The 14,556-nt window shown below is 32.5% G+C and overlaps 1 protein-coding gene and 1 long non-coding RNA gene across 2 annotated transcripts in view; one reads left to right on the plus strand and one right to left on the minus strand.

Annotated features, from left to right (window-relative positions):
• Nucleotides 1–14,556, minus strand: part of LOC148171660 (uncharacterized) — a 54,263-nt gene that overhangs the window by 3,188 nt on the left and 36,519 nt on the right. The window lies entirely within an intron of this gene.
• Nucleotides 13,302–14,443, plus strand: LOC148171661 (protein charybde-like). The gene is made up of 3 exons (XM_088042082.1): nt 13,302–13,479; nt 13,611–13,953; nt 14,013–14,443. The coding sequence occupies exons 1-3, from the start codon at nt 13,434–13,436 to the stop codon at nt 14,107–14,109; spliced, it is 486 nt and encodes a 161-aa protein (XP_087898208.1). The 5' UTR covers nt 13,302–13,433; the 3' UTR covers nt 14,110–14,443.

A 14,556-nucleotide genomic window follows, 5' to 3' on the forward strand; every position in this document is an offset into this window, starting at 1 on the left:
TGCGTTGTAGAGACTTTTAGTATAGTAACCTCAGTTGACATATACCTAGTAAACAGTTTATGGCTTAAGTCAAACCACCCATAGAAATAAAACTGGGTCTTGTAAACTGCAGCCGACAAATTTCTAGGTAGAGGGTTGACCGATGGTTGAACAGGCCCGGACTCATTTCGTGCTCATTTATGGTCCCCAATCGCAAGGATTAGTACTGCCCGGCCCTCTCATAATGTGGCCATAAAATTTACTAGGTATATGTCAACTGGGTTTACTTTACAGTCTTCTTACCATTTTTCTCAAGATGTTTCTTATCAGTTCGTCGGCTTATTATATTTTGAAGTGTTGTTTCCAAAGTTCAAGAGTAAACCCACGTCGATTGTTTTGAAAAAAATTGTTTACGATTTGAGAGATTTTCGGATTTGTTTCCAAGGCCCCAGAGGAACGCGAAATTCTCATTCTCATTTTTTATCTTGAAATGGCTCGATTTTTCTTGAATTTAACATTTTCAAGTGTTGAGCTTTGATATTCCCAGAAGAAGCTTCTCGTACTTTTCCAAGCACGTGTTGTGAAAACAATAATTCCACAATGTTTAAATATTAATCGTACAATTCTTGTAAACAGGTAGTCAAATGTGTATATTTTTAAATAAACGTGTTGGAATAATTCATTTTTTCGGAGCACGAAATGTGATCTCGCACGAGAATTTTACGAAATGGAAATTTATTCGAAATGTTTATAATACAGGAACCAAATTGCATTTTCGGACAAGAAGTAATTTGTTGTGGCACACGTCCGCTGAAAAATTAGTTCCGGTTCTGTTATAGTAGATTACTCAATGTGTGAGGTAAATAGCATTTTAATAGCGGGTGGACTGATGAGCCAAAGGCGATGGCACTAGAGGAAAATTTAATTTTCTTGGTTACAAAACTCTAGTAATTTTTGTGATGATACAGCTATGAAATTAGGGGAAGTTACAGTTTATTAACTCTACCAAATTGGAAAATTGAACAGCTAAAAAATTAAATTATTTTTTTTTTTAGAAGCAAGTGTTATTAAAATTCGTAATTTTGATAATTTTAGTGCAATAGCTACAAAATTAAGAAAAGTTACTCCCTTTGAATAGTTTATTAACTCTACCAAATTGCAAAAATGTAGAGCGGAAAACTCAAATTTTGGAAAATTTTTAACTTTAGGACCAAGCAAATATTGCCAACATCTGTTGCTAAAATTCGTAATTTGGAGAATTTTTGGGCTACAGTTACGAAATTTGAGAAAGTTACTCTATTTCAATAGTTTATTAACTCTACCAAATTACAAAATTCTAGAGCAGAAGACTCAAATTTTAGAAAATATTTTTTTAGAACCAAACAAAACTTGTCAACATGAGTTGCAAAAATTTGTAATTTTGATAATTCTAGTGCTATAGCTACGAAATTTTGGGAAGTTTCTCTCTTTGAATAGTTTATTAGCTCTAGCAAATTTCCAAATTGTAGAGCGGAAGACTCAAATTTTAGAATTTTTTTTTAGACCAAGCAAAAAATGTTAATATCTGTTGCGAAAATTTGTAATTTTAATCATTTTGGTGCTACAACTACGAAATTTGGGAAAGTTACTCTTCTTGAATAGTTTGTTAACTCTACCATATTGCAAAATTGTAGAGCGAAAGACTCAAATTTTAGATTTTTTTTTAGACCAAGCAAAAATTGTCAATGTCTGTTGCTAATCTGTTGCTAAAATTCGTAATTTTGATAATTTTGGTGCTACAGATACGAAATTTATTGAAGTTACTATTCTAGAGTCATGGATTAACTCCACCAAATTACAAACTTATCGAGCGAAAGACACAATTTTTTCGCCATAGTTTTTGTATTAAAATAATTTTTTCTTCTGCTGAAAGAGGACTGATTAAATTCAATAAATCTTGCCTTCGATTGCCCGACTCCAGGTCGTTTATTAACCCACCTGGGCAATGTCCTCAAGCTCAACATGTCACGAGAGCCATCAATTTTTCCATCCCCTCATAAATTTTTAAACATTTTTTTCGTCGGTCGAAGTGATCGATTCCGAATGATAGCTTCATTATAAACTAGAACGACGACCCCACTTGATATTTAAAGTCCTAAAGGCTAATGATCTGTGCCGAACGTGTCCATGCTGTGGAAACTAGCGCGATTGCCCTGAAATAGTCACTCGTACTATGCGCATCACATATAAAATTATACATTAAGTTGCAATGTTAGTCTTTCCAGTAAAATTCTAATAACGTGTGGTCACTTTCTTGAACTTGAACCGTAGGTCAAACGACGCCGTCACGTGTAGAGTCAAAATAAAAAATTACAAATTGTTTGAGTTGAAATTTAAAAATATACCAGGTAGTTGGAGAAATTCAAATTGGAGGAAGATTCCTGGAGACTGGCGTTAGGAAACTATGAATTATTGATTATTTAAAATTTCCAGTGTGAAAAATCTATCAGATTAACATCAGGACAAGGTTCTTACTCTTTAAATTTTCGTTTTTTTTTTTAATTAGTGCAATTTATTTCTTTTTTTCAGGACCGATGCCAATTACAAATGCCGTCCCTTATCTGTTCATGACCAACCAAAGAAGTCTAAAGAAAAGAAATGAATGGAGGGTGTGTAATTCTTTCTATTCAACTGTTTATTATTGTACAAGATTTAAGAATGAATAAAAATTTTCAAAGCCATAAATTACCTGTTGTTAGACGGTCATTTGGAAAGTTCATGGACTAACAATGAGAGAGAGACTTACTTTTCTTTGTAAAACAGATTTTTCTCAGATTTAATTACATATTTTTATAACTATGGGATCACTATAAAAATCTGCGCAACTAAAACAAGTACACAGGCTTTATTTTGGCAATAAATTTATCAACTCTACAACTATATTTTTCACATAAAAGATGTTTTTCCCGAAAAAGATATTTATAAAGCTTGTGATTTACACAGAGATGTGACAATATTTTGAAGGTAGATCAAATATCTTGTGAAATCTGTCATATTTTTGTATTTTGATTCAAAAACACGACCATATTTTTTGACTATTTTTCTCGACGGTCTAGACTTTATAATCCCACAATTTATGGACGCGAAAATTAAATAAAAATATTATAATCTTCACGATATAAAAAGTGTGGTGAAAAACGTTCCGAATTAATAAACATATCAAAAATGTTGGAAACGTTTTTCATATTCATGTCATTTCTGCTGTCTTTGTTTTTATAACACAGCCAAATATTTTGACAGTTATTACCCGGACTTTCCTTTCATCTCGCGATCGGTAAAAATAAAATTCCAAAAGTTGTTGAACTCCTATTATTTTTTCCAATGGGAAAATGCCCACTTTCGTCCCAACTGCCCAAAAAACTGGGATCATAAATAACGACACCCAAAGCTGGGATAATTGGTTGGGGACAAATTTACGAGCAGTTCTGAACGGAAGTCTTAGTCCGCCCCTAAAATCTGGAGTTTTATTTTTAGGAATTCCCATTTTATTTGCAGATCACTAGCACCGACGTGTCGGCGTGGTTTATCAATGAGATTTCATAAAGCGGTGGTGCTAATTTCCGGATTACGGTTATTAAAGCAGCAAGTGGCAATGCCGAAAAGAGGATGTTGTAAATATAACGAGAGTTTGATGGTGAAATGAGTTGTAAAAAGACAAGAGATTAGAAGAAGGTTTGTATTTAAGGGGTTGGTAAGACTATTGTCCTGATGGTTAATGATTAATAACGAATTTTTTAATTTATGTTATCTTTTACGTGATCAGCTAATCAGATAGTATTTTATGTTTGTTGCTTCCTTATAATAATTTATGGATTAAAGGATCTACAGATTATTTTGTGACGTCGTTTTTATCAAGTCGTTAAAATTGTACAAAAACAAGTTAACATTCATAACAAAATTATCTTTTCAAAAACTTGCTTTGTTGGAGCCTTTCTATTTTATCTAGATCCTTCAGATTTTATTTAATTTTTTCGAAGTCTATAGATCAATTTTAAATCGAAATCATTAAAAAAGTCCAAAAGGTAAAGAACTGAAGAGCTTTTAAAAAAAGCAAAAAATCGAAAAGCCTAGAGAAAAATGGAGACACTAAAAGGAGAACTAAATTCAAGAATCAATCCTTTACTTGGGACCAGGTAAATGCAGAGCCGGATTAACGCGGTCACTGAGGTGGACTTAAGCCGTTCGATAAGATAAGCAGCAAACTAACAAAATCTTCGAAATTGGGCCTAATTACCTGCTGGACCTACGTTATGAATGGAAAGGTATGAATACATATAAAATATGAATGGCTCTTTGTGCGCCATGAACCACAAACAAGGGTCTAAAGGGTTTGAAGAATATTGAAGGAACTTTCATGATAGAAAAAGTCTGTAGTAATTTTGACCGTATTTTCGTCGCAACAGTTGCGGGAAAATATTAATTAAAACCTCTCCAGAGCGCAATTATTTGCTATTGCCAAAATTACCCAAAGCGCTAATTGATCAATTCCACGAATTGCGCCCACCTCCGCAATTAATTTTCTGAGAATTTGATCATTCCACTCTCTTTTCAGATTAGTAAAAAATTGAACGCACGAGTCTAAGAGAATGTATTGTTACAAAACCGATTAACGATGGAACCGTAATATTTACAATCCAGGAATACTTGGCAATGATTAAAACATGAAACCGAGCAATTAAGCAGCGTAAAATACGCTATAATTTAATACGTAAAGGTAAAGAAAGAAATTGCATTTTTAATAGAAAAACATCTAATTACACCACGATGTTGGAGCACAATCTTTATAATTACACTTTGGAGGTAGCATGAAAGCACAATAAAAACTGGTACGGTTAATGGAAAATTACCACGTTAATAATAGAAAATTATTGCACAAATAAGGACCAAGGGCAGAACGTACTAATAAACTAAATTAAAGTATTGTATTTAGAGAAAAAGGAGTAATGAGTCATAGAAGAGAGAAGAGCGAAAATAAAATAAATCAAGAAGGTAGTAACAGGCAATTTGTGCACCCAGCAACAGCATTGAAGTTCACCTTCTCTTTGTCAGGGTAATTTTCCGGTTTTATTGACGTTTCCTGTAAAAATTGATCCCCACGTTAATAGCCGGAGCTTTTTAATGAAAAATTCATCACTTCTAATAACTGCTTACTGAAATAAATTTACACAGTTCTCTGCAATGGAAATTTCCAAGCCGAGCGAGCGAACCGATTTGTTACCTGCAGGCAACGAGAAAAAAAACTAGAGGAAACGAAAATAAGTATACCTGTAGATTATTAGTTATTTTCTGAGATGACTCACGGACTTTCAAAATTTAATTACATAAAAGGAAGAGAAATAAATTTACATGACGTTAAATTAAGGTAGAACAGTGTTAATAACCACCATTGTTTCTTATCAGAAAATCCATATCTAAATTTAGATGATAGATTCCACGCCATTACGAAGAGTCAACAGAAGAATATATAATGATTTCGTAACAATCTTGCGTACACCGAACTTGCGATGTAAAAACAAGAATTAGAAAGTCTACAAACTTGCCACTTTGTCACATTTATTAACGACATAATTTCTGAAAGGTAGAAAAAATCTAATTTGATCAATTTGTCAATAAATGTACTGTAATTATCGGCTTGGATATGTCGGGGGTCATTTGATACCAGCCTTAACCTACACCACTTTTTTCGCTTTTTTTTAAATAAACGAAAAGGTCAGTGTACTGTGAACAATAATTACCCCTATTAAAATATTGTTTTGTTTTTTGATTATGATAATTATTTCACAGTAAAAATACGAGGGTCATTTGAAAAGTTAACCTAACATGTAAATGTCAATGGTTTGCGATTTTTATGGTTTTGTAATTTAGCGCCGGTCATGAACGCCGGTTTTTGCGGGTTTGTTCAACAAGGCGAGCTGTTATTTGATCGGCAGAAGCAAGATTTTGTGGCGGATAAAACTCAAAACTTTATTTGCAACGCCACGTGAAAGAAATTTTAGAAGGTAACTATCATGAACCCGTTTGTTACAATTATAAAGTCGTTGAAAATTTGGCAGATTTTAGAAATTTTCGTTCGTAAATGATCCAAGAATTTCGAATCTTTTCTTATAGATGCTGTTTTTTTGCTAATAGCAAAGACAAAGGAATAAAATTTATAGAAATTACTAATTTGAACCCGTTTAACAACTCTGCAAAGTTGTAAAATTATAGAACGAAAGGGAACAAAAATAAAGCCATTTATTTTTGACAAGACAAAAATTTAAATTATTTTGTCATAAAAATCGTAATTTCTTCATTTGCAATGCTGCCATTTTGCTATTTGCAAAGATAAAGAAATAAAATTCAGAGAAAGTACTAATTTGAACACGTTTAGCAATTTTACAAATTTCGAAAATTATAGAATGAAAAGGAACAAAAATAAGATTTTTGAAATTTTTCTTTGATGAAAACAAAATTTTTTATTATTTTCTTATAAGTGCCATAAATCCTTTATTTGCAACACCACGTGAAAGAAATTTGAAGAGGTTACTATATTAAACCTATTTGTTAACTGTACCAAATTACAAAGGATATACAAAAATTGATACAGATTTTAGAAATTTTCATTTGAAGGATGAACCGAAAATATTTTTTTTATTTTTTTTTAGAAATGCTGCCATTTTGCTATTTGCAAAGATAAAAGAATAACATTTAGAGAAAGTAATAATTTGAACCCGTTTAGCAACTCTGCAAATTTGCAAAATTATAAAACAAAAAAGAACAAAAATAAGGCAATTTCTCATTACTTTTTCAAAAATGCCGTAATTCGTTTATTTGCAACGCCACGTGAAAGAAATTTTAGGAGATTATTATCTTGAACCCGTTTGTTCATTGTACCAAATTACAAAGTTATTGAGAAAATCAAAGTCAGATTTTAGATTTTTTTTTATAGTGCGAACCAAGAATTTCAAATGTACCATAAAAACTGCAATTTCGCTGTTGGTAACGCAACAGGAATAAAATACTAATCTGAAACCGTTATTAACTTTCCAAAATTCCAAAATTCTAGAACAAAGCGAACCAAATTGAGGCACTATGCGAACCTGTTTAGCCGTTAATTAAATTCGCCAGATCTTCATTTTCTAGAAAATCGCCATTAGAAACAACTCCTCCGCCGGCGAAAAATTAAATTTTATGTTGCATCTAAACATCTAATTAACACTAAAAAATAAGTAATAAAATGACACTGATAAATGAAAACAATTAGCAGTAAAGACCGTGATATAAATCACGTTTTACAGAGCGAAACGTTTCTTCTAGAATAATTCCATTAAAACAATAATTTATTTTAGGCAACTGATCGCTTTGTTTAATTTTAATTTTAATTAAACCATTAATTACTAATTCTGCCGTGACAAATTCGACAGAAACACGTCACACTTTCATATCAAAGCAAAAGCCAGACATCTTTACAGTTGCTTTAAACAATAGAGGCTTGTCTAGATCTAAGCCCCTATTCATGAACCCGGTTAGATCCGGATACTTTTTTTTTAGAGGACTTATCAACGTATCTAAATTTTTTGACACACATAGTATTGATAACATGGTAAATTGTTTTTCTCGCGAGAACGAAGCACTTCTGGCGGACAGATGATAGTGTTATTAATATAGGTCATGTTTTTTTTTGCTCGTCCAACATTAGCGAATTTTGTCACAGTCCAAAATTATCTTTCAGTTATCGCAAGGTCAAGTCATAAATATAACAATTATGTATTTAAAATATTTGCTCGTAGTTGTGCACTTTTTAAACTCGATTTTAGTAAGGAAATCGTCTATAAATAGTGATGAAAATGTGTGATAACGACAGAAAACAACATGTAAAACAATGATAAAGACTCAAGTCGTGGATTACAAAACAGGAGTTTTATCACTGACGTTCATGACCTCTGTACTGAAGACAACGATAAGTTTATTTAAGAGAAAACATCAAAAATGTCTAAAAGTCGAGTTGCACAATGTAGGAGTTGGATGACAGAGACCTTCAAACCGCAATATTTCCCCTTTGCTCATCATTTCCTCAATTCTATTAAAAGTTGACCGAAATTTTCCCGCTTTGTGACGAAACTATCATAATCCCACCGAAAGTGGTGCAACTTTTTTATCTATGACTTATCCGTTTAATACGGTTAATAAAGGTGTGTAATGATAACCTCTTCCAACGAGTGTCGAGCAGTCTACCCCACTCTAGCAGTACCCTATGGTGCCGAGTTGTCTAGCAACAGTACGAAATAACCTTGGAAACGTATGTTCAATCATATTATTGCATCACCTCGCAAGAAATGAATTCGTAATTAATCAGGTTACTGATTTCCATGAAAAAAAGATAATTATAGAGTACCACACGAGAACAGTTTTCTCGTGGAAAATTGACGTGATTGATTCTATTTTCTAGAACAATGTCATTCAACAGGCGGATTGCGACATTGTTGAAAGAGTTGCAATTTCGCACCATCTAGTTGCAACCACCGATGGGTTTTCCAATGAACTTTGCAACATTAATGGGAGACAATTATATTAATAACCGTGTTCTTTAGATGAAAATTACGCTAATTAGGCTTTAGGATGTCAAAATTAGTACTACTCGCAGCAAAATTGCAACATGCATACGAATATGGTGCTGACTCAAAAAGCAAATATTTTTATCAATATTGTTTGCTTGGCGTTTGGTAAACTTTCTGCTTTTGATATTCGTATTTTGGGTACTCAAAATTTTAAGTTAAAGTGTTGTTAACTGTACCAAATTACAAAATTATAAAAAAGTTGGTACAAATTTTAGAAATTTTCGTTTATAAGATGAGGCAAAAATTTCAAATAATTTCTTATAAATGCTGCCATTTTGTTATTTGCATAGATAAAAGAATAAATTTTAGAGAAATTACTAATTTTAACTCGTTTAACAACTCTGCAAAGTTACAAATTTATAGTACGAAGGAGAACAAAAATACAATTTATCTTTGACGACAAGCCAAGAAATTTCATTATTTTCTCATGATTGTCGTAATTTCTTTATTTGCAACACCACGTCAAAGAAATTTTAGGAAGTTACTATCTTAAACCCGTTCGGTAACTGTACCAAATTACAAATTTGTAGAAAAATTTATATAGATTTTAGAAATTTTCGTTTGTAGAATGAGACAAGAATTTGAAAATTTTCTTATAAATGCTGCCATTTTGCTATTTTCAAAGATAAAAGAATACAATTTTATGAAAGTACTAATTGAAATCCATGTAGCAACTCTGCAAAGTTGCAAAATTATTGAACGAAGAGGAACAAAAATAAGACAATTTTTCTTTAACGTCGAGCCAAGAATTTTCATTTTTTAATAAATGCAGTAATTTCTTTATTTGCAACGCCACGCGAAAAAAAAATCAGGAGGTTACTGTCATGAACCCATTTGGTAACAGTACCAAATTACTAAGTTCTAGAAAAATTGCTAGAGATTTTATAAATTTTCGTTTGCAGGATGAATCAAAAATTTCGAAAATTTATTATTATGAATGCCGGCCATTTTACTAATTGCAAGAATAAAGGAACAAAATTTAAAGCAATAACTATTTTGAAAAGCGATGATTTCACTATTTTATCATCTGAAACAGATAACCATAATATGAACCTTGCACAAATTTTCACCTCATCACGCCAATCAAATTCAAATTAAACCGCCCGGTTGCCAACGCATTTGATAAGAAGTGTTAAAAATTCCGCAAAACTATTTTTTAACCGATTTAATTTAATTGGATTGATAAGTCTCATTAATTTTAGAACTTAAATTATCAGTTATACCACAAAAAATAGCTAATGACGGTAAGAATTTTCCATTACTAGACGATACGTGTAGTCCTGCACGGAAGGTTCTGACGTGTGCTAACTTGAATCACACATTTTGCACTTTGAAAGGAAGATTTATCACAAAGTAAAATAATTTAAAAAAAAGTGATGGAACACCTTGTGATAATAATTTTGAGTATTGCCAGCGTTTCCAAATTAGGTACCGACTGTGGATTGATAATAGTCATTCAATTAAATTAATAACAGAGTCAGTTCGACGGATGTCAATTATGCTTGATTATAACTTTTTATAACTTCTAAACGGACGGTTATATTTACTGTGTACTTCTGACGTTATCACTCGTTTCTATTTGCATTGCTTGTAAATTTCACATTTAAACAAATTAGTCACAATGATTCAACTTGAATATAAGAATCTTTGAAATTCCAGTTTTTTTCCCTGTAAGCCCTCGCCCATAAAACCATAATTTCTCAGGTAGAAATCTTTTCAGGTGGTAGCCCCAACCTCTTCAGGATTAATTTATACACCGATTTTTTGTGGTGGTTCGTCCTAATCGATTTGGCTCCAACTCCCTAAAAGCTGTGATAATGTTCCCTAAAATTGCATCTAAATTTTCTTCGCACATGCTAGTCCCGAAATAGCACCTTCAAGATCTAAAACCGTTTTATTTGTTTATCGCTATGAAAACTATTCCTAAAACTTGAAAATTTTGAAATCTGTACCCGCACCTTGGTAATGTGCCAAATTGACACGTTCATCATAAACTGATTTGTTTCAATATAGATGACATAAATAAGACCATAAAAGATAAAAATAGAAAAAGAACATAAGTATTAAATGAATTGGTTGATTAGTCTCAATGACAAAGAAATGATTTATTTGATCAACAACCAATGACAAAGTAACCAACATTCTAGGTTTTTTTTTGCAAATCACTTATCAAACGAATAATGTCTACCTATAAGTCATACTGGGATGTTCTGTTACTCATACTTTTTATCAGGAGCGATTGTTATCGATAAGTGGGTAAACCTATGGGCGTTACTTTAAATAAAAATATGTTGATAAAGTTGATGACGCCAAGTCTACTAAGGCTGTTTTACCTTAGTAACAAATATAATATGATAAATAACTGGAATAATTATAGTGTTCATTTAAGGTGGAATCAAGATCTGTTATTAACATTGAATATAATAAAAAGTACAACATAATGTGATTAATCTCAGTGTGCTCATTTCTTTATGCCCGTAATTTCCTTCTTTCTCATGTTGTCTCAGATTAAATCATGTAATTTTTTTAGATTAACTTGAGTTTTTTATTGCTTTCGTAGCTCCTGAAATTGAATTCAATTTTCCTGTTTTTTTTTAAGCTCATTATAAATTTTAAGATATTTCCAGTACATTTGTTTTTATTTAAAATTTGAACCACTTAAAAACAACCTTTTTGAAAGTTGACAAACATTTTTAATTATCGAGCTACAAAAGTAAAATTTTCTATAATTTGAGTTCTCGGCTCTACAGTTTCGCAATTTGGTGGAGTTAGAAAAAAAAAATAAATTCACCAAATTTCGTAGGTGCAGAACGAAAATGATCAACATTACGAATTTTAGCAACAGACATAAGCAATTTTTAGTTTGGTCCTAAAAATAAAAATTTCTAAAATTTGAGTCTTTCGCTCTACAATTTTGCAATTTGGTAGACATAATCAGCTATTCAAAAAAAATAACATCCCCAAATTTCGTAGCCGTAGCACTAAAATTATCGTAGGATCTAATTTTAGCAAACAGATATTGACAATTTTTGCTGTCTTAAAAATAAAAATTCCTAAAATTTAAATCTTCCGCTCTAGAATTTTGTAATTTGACATAATTAATAAACTAGTCAAAAAAAGTAACTTCTCCAAACTTCGCAGCTGTGACACTAAAATTATGAAAATTTCGAATTTTAAAAAGCAGATATTGGCTTGAACGTAAAACAAAAATTTCTAAAATTTGGGTCTTTAGCACTAGAATTTTACAATTTGGTAGAGTCAATAAACTGTTCAAATAGAAAAACTTCCCTAGATTTCATAGTTGTAACACTAAAATTACCAGAGTTACGATTTTTATTGACGGATATAGGAAATTTTAACTTGGGCTTTAAACTAAAAATTGATAAAATATGAGTCTTCCGTTCTACAATTTTGTAATTTGACAGAGTGAATAAACTATCTAAAAAGAAATACTTCCCCAAATCTCGTAGCTGTAGTACAAAAATTATCAAAATTACGAATTATAGCAACAAATGTTGTCAATTTTTGTTAGATCCAAAAAATAAAAATTTCTAAAATTTGAATCCCCGCTCTACAATTTTGCAATTGAGCAGAGTTGATAAACTAGTCAAAAAGAGTAACTTCCTTAAATTTCGTATCTGTAGCACAAAAATTATCAAGATTACGAAGCAGAGTAGAGTCCCTGGAGTTTTCTTCCGGAATTTTATATCGCGGTTTTGTTGCTAAGAATCCGCTAGACAAATCCCGAATTCGAAACTTCAATCCTACTACATATTATAAAATAAAACTGTGACGAATTGCAGATCACGCGGTCGCCTTCGCAAAGTGCTTAAAAAGTACGATTTTTTAGACTCCCAATTAGCAATTGCTGCCCGAGGCCGCGAAGAACCTGGAAGCCGGTTCTGTCACAGTTAATTTATTGCAAAATGTAAACTAAAAAGTAAACCATTCTGTATGTGTAATATTTCATTCATTATTTAATTAATTTCAAATAAAAAACGCAACAGAGGATGAAATTCACTTTTTCTTCTCTGATTTATTCCGTTGTTAAGAGTCATATTGTTGTTTTTTTCTCTTTATTTTATGTTAAAGTCTGACGTTTGTATACGTGATTAGTGTCACCCCGGAGTCGAAGAATGGCCATCGATACTCTTATTGAAGATTAATTAATAATTACCCAGAAATAAAGCAGTGCTTATTTAGCTCCCTAAGGAGACAAAGTGACAGTAATGACATGTTTTTGCTTTAATTTATTTGTGTTGTTTTCACCTCTATGAGTAAACTGTCATTTCCTCCTCTGGGTACATAATTAATTAATAACAGCCTGAGGCAAGCTGAGTTCGCTAATTAGCCGTATAGTTGAATCGATTCTAGAAGTTTTGTCAGTTATTTTCATCCTGTGAAAAACAGATAGTTGACATAATGTCACTGCGAGTGTATTGACGTTATAATTATTTTTATTTCTTGGCAGCGTGCGGTCGCGAAACTTGCGGTAGCAACACCGGTACAAGACAAAGAAAGTTTTGATATATGGGAAATGTATTTATATACATATCAACGAAGTCACAGAACTTCAGGGACCTTAATAAATAAATAATGACCAGAAAATTTGTGAGGTTTGGATCACGTAGGCCAGAACGAGAATCACCGATTATCTTTCGTCAGAGTGGAAGGGAGCTAAAGTTATATAAATACCGGCACAGCTGATCTTGGTTGATAGTAGGCCGAATTACAGTGTTCGTGTAAATGGACGAGAGGTCTTGACAACCGGCAACCGGCTTTTTTTTTCAAGTTGATTTTTCTGTGATATCGTCAAAAATGGAAATCTTGGGCTTCACCAACCAATTCAACAATAACATCGGAGGTAAGTAGCACGAAAGCGCTAAACATAGAAAATGCCGGTTATGACCCTTTCTGACCTCGTCAGCGCTCATAGCAACAGAGTTTCACTTTACCTCGCTTTCTTTTTTCGTAATTTTCTTGTTCTTTTTTCAGAAAGCGAAGTCGTGCTCGATTCGGAAGCTTTAGCGATAGAAGCGTTAGCGAAACGCTTCGCTGAAGAACTGAAGAAGGCCAAAAGGGCACACTTTGCCTGCGGTGAGGTACTCTTACCGGCAGATCTGACCAAAGCTTTAGCTGAGGATGTCTACGCTTTGGCCGAAACGGAGTTGTGCGGACTCAAGGGATGCACAATTTATATCAACTTCGAGAGCGGAGCAGAAAAAAGGAAAGTCAGTGTGATCAACTGTGATCCTTCCACTCCTTCGACTTTCGAGTTGTATTTAACCCTCCGACAAAGTACAAATGGATGGAATCATTTCCTGCCTCAATTTATTAAGTAAGTTTTACAAACAACCCCTACAGACTCTTAGTATTAACTCGTTCTTTTGATTACAGGAAGATGACTAGAGGTGGTACCGTCATGATATCATCCGAATACAGTCTTCAAAAGAAGAAGTTGTACCGTTCGTACGACGATACTTATGTTTTTTAAAGACTGAGCACATAAGTATTTGCAATAACGAATGACCAACTGTACAGTTGATACGAATTCTTGTGATATTAGGTGCGATACGACGACTGAGAACTCTTTTCAGTTCGTCTGAAAATGTCAGTATTCGTGGGTTCTCAGACGAGGATCTTGAATGATCTCAATTCGAAGTTACAGTCTCGACTAATGTTTAGCCGAACTTTTTTTTTAGTTTTTATTAATAGATTTTTATTTTCTCTATTAACTAAAATGTGATAGTACCTGTTTGTACACAGCTTTTTTATATATTATGTCACGTTACAAAATGTGTTTTACTACCAATATAAATTTAAAAAGACCTCTTGTTTCATTGGGCTTTATTATAGCCAAGGCTACACAGCACGAAAACATCGAGTTGGCAATAAGTCGCTATAAATAGACCGTTTGTGATAATGAAAAAATTATCCGCAC

The sequence above is a fragment of the Gnatocerus cornutus genome, chromosome 7 (assembly GCF_029298725.1).
Source record: "Gnatocerus cornutus isolate USDA-ARS CGAHR chromosome 7, icGnaCorn1.1, whole genome shotgun sequence".
In the NCBI taxonomy this organism is placed as follows: domain Eukaryota; kingdom Metazoa; phylum Arthropoda; class Insecta; order Coleoptera; family Tenebrionidae; genus Gnatocerus; species Gnatocerus cornutus.

What these genes read in the sequence shown, in the direction of transcription:
- LOC148171661 (XM_088042082.1), top strand. Translation starts at nt 13,434, where the DNA reads ATGGAAATCTTGGGCTTCACCAACCAATTCAACAATAACATCGGAG. An exon ending in ATTCAACAATAACATCGGAG is followed by an intron (nt 13,480 to 13,610) that starts GTAAGTAGCACG and finishes TTCTTTTTTCAG; the next exon opens with AAAGCGAAGTCGTGCTCGAT. An exon ending in TTCCTGCCTCAATTTATTAA is followed by an intron (nt 13,954 to 14,012) that starts GTAAGTTTTACA and finishes TTTTGATTACAG; the next exon opens with GAAGATGACTAGAGGTGGTA.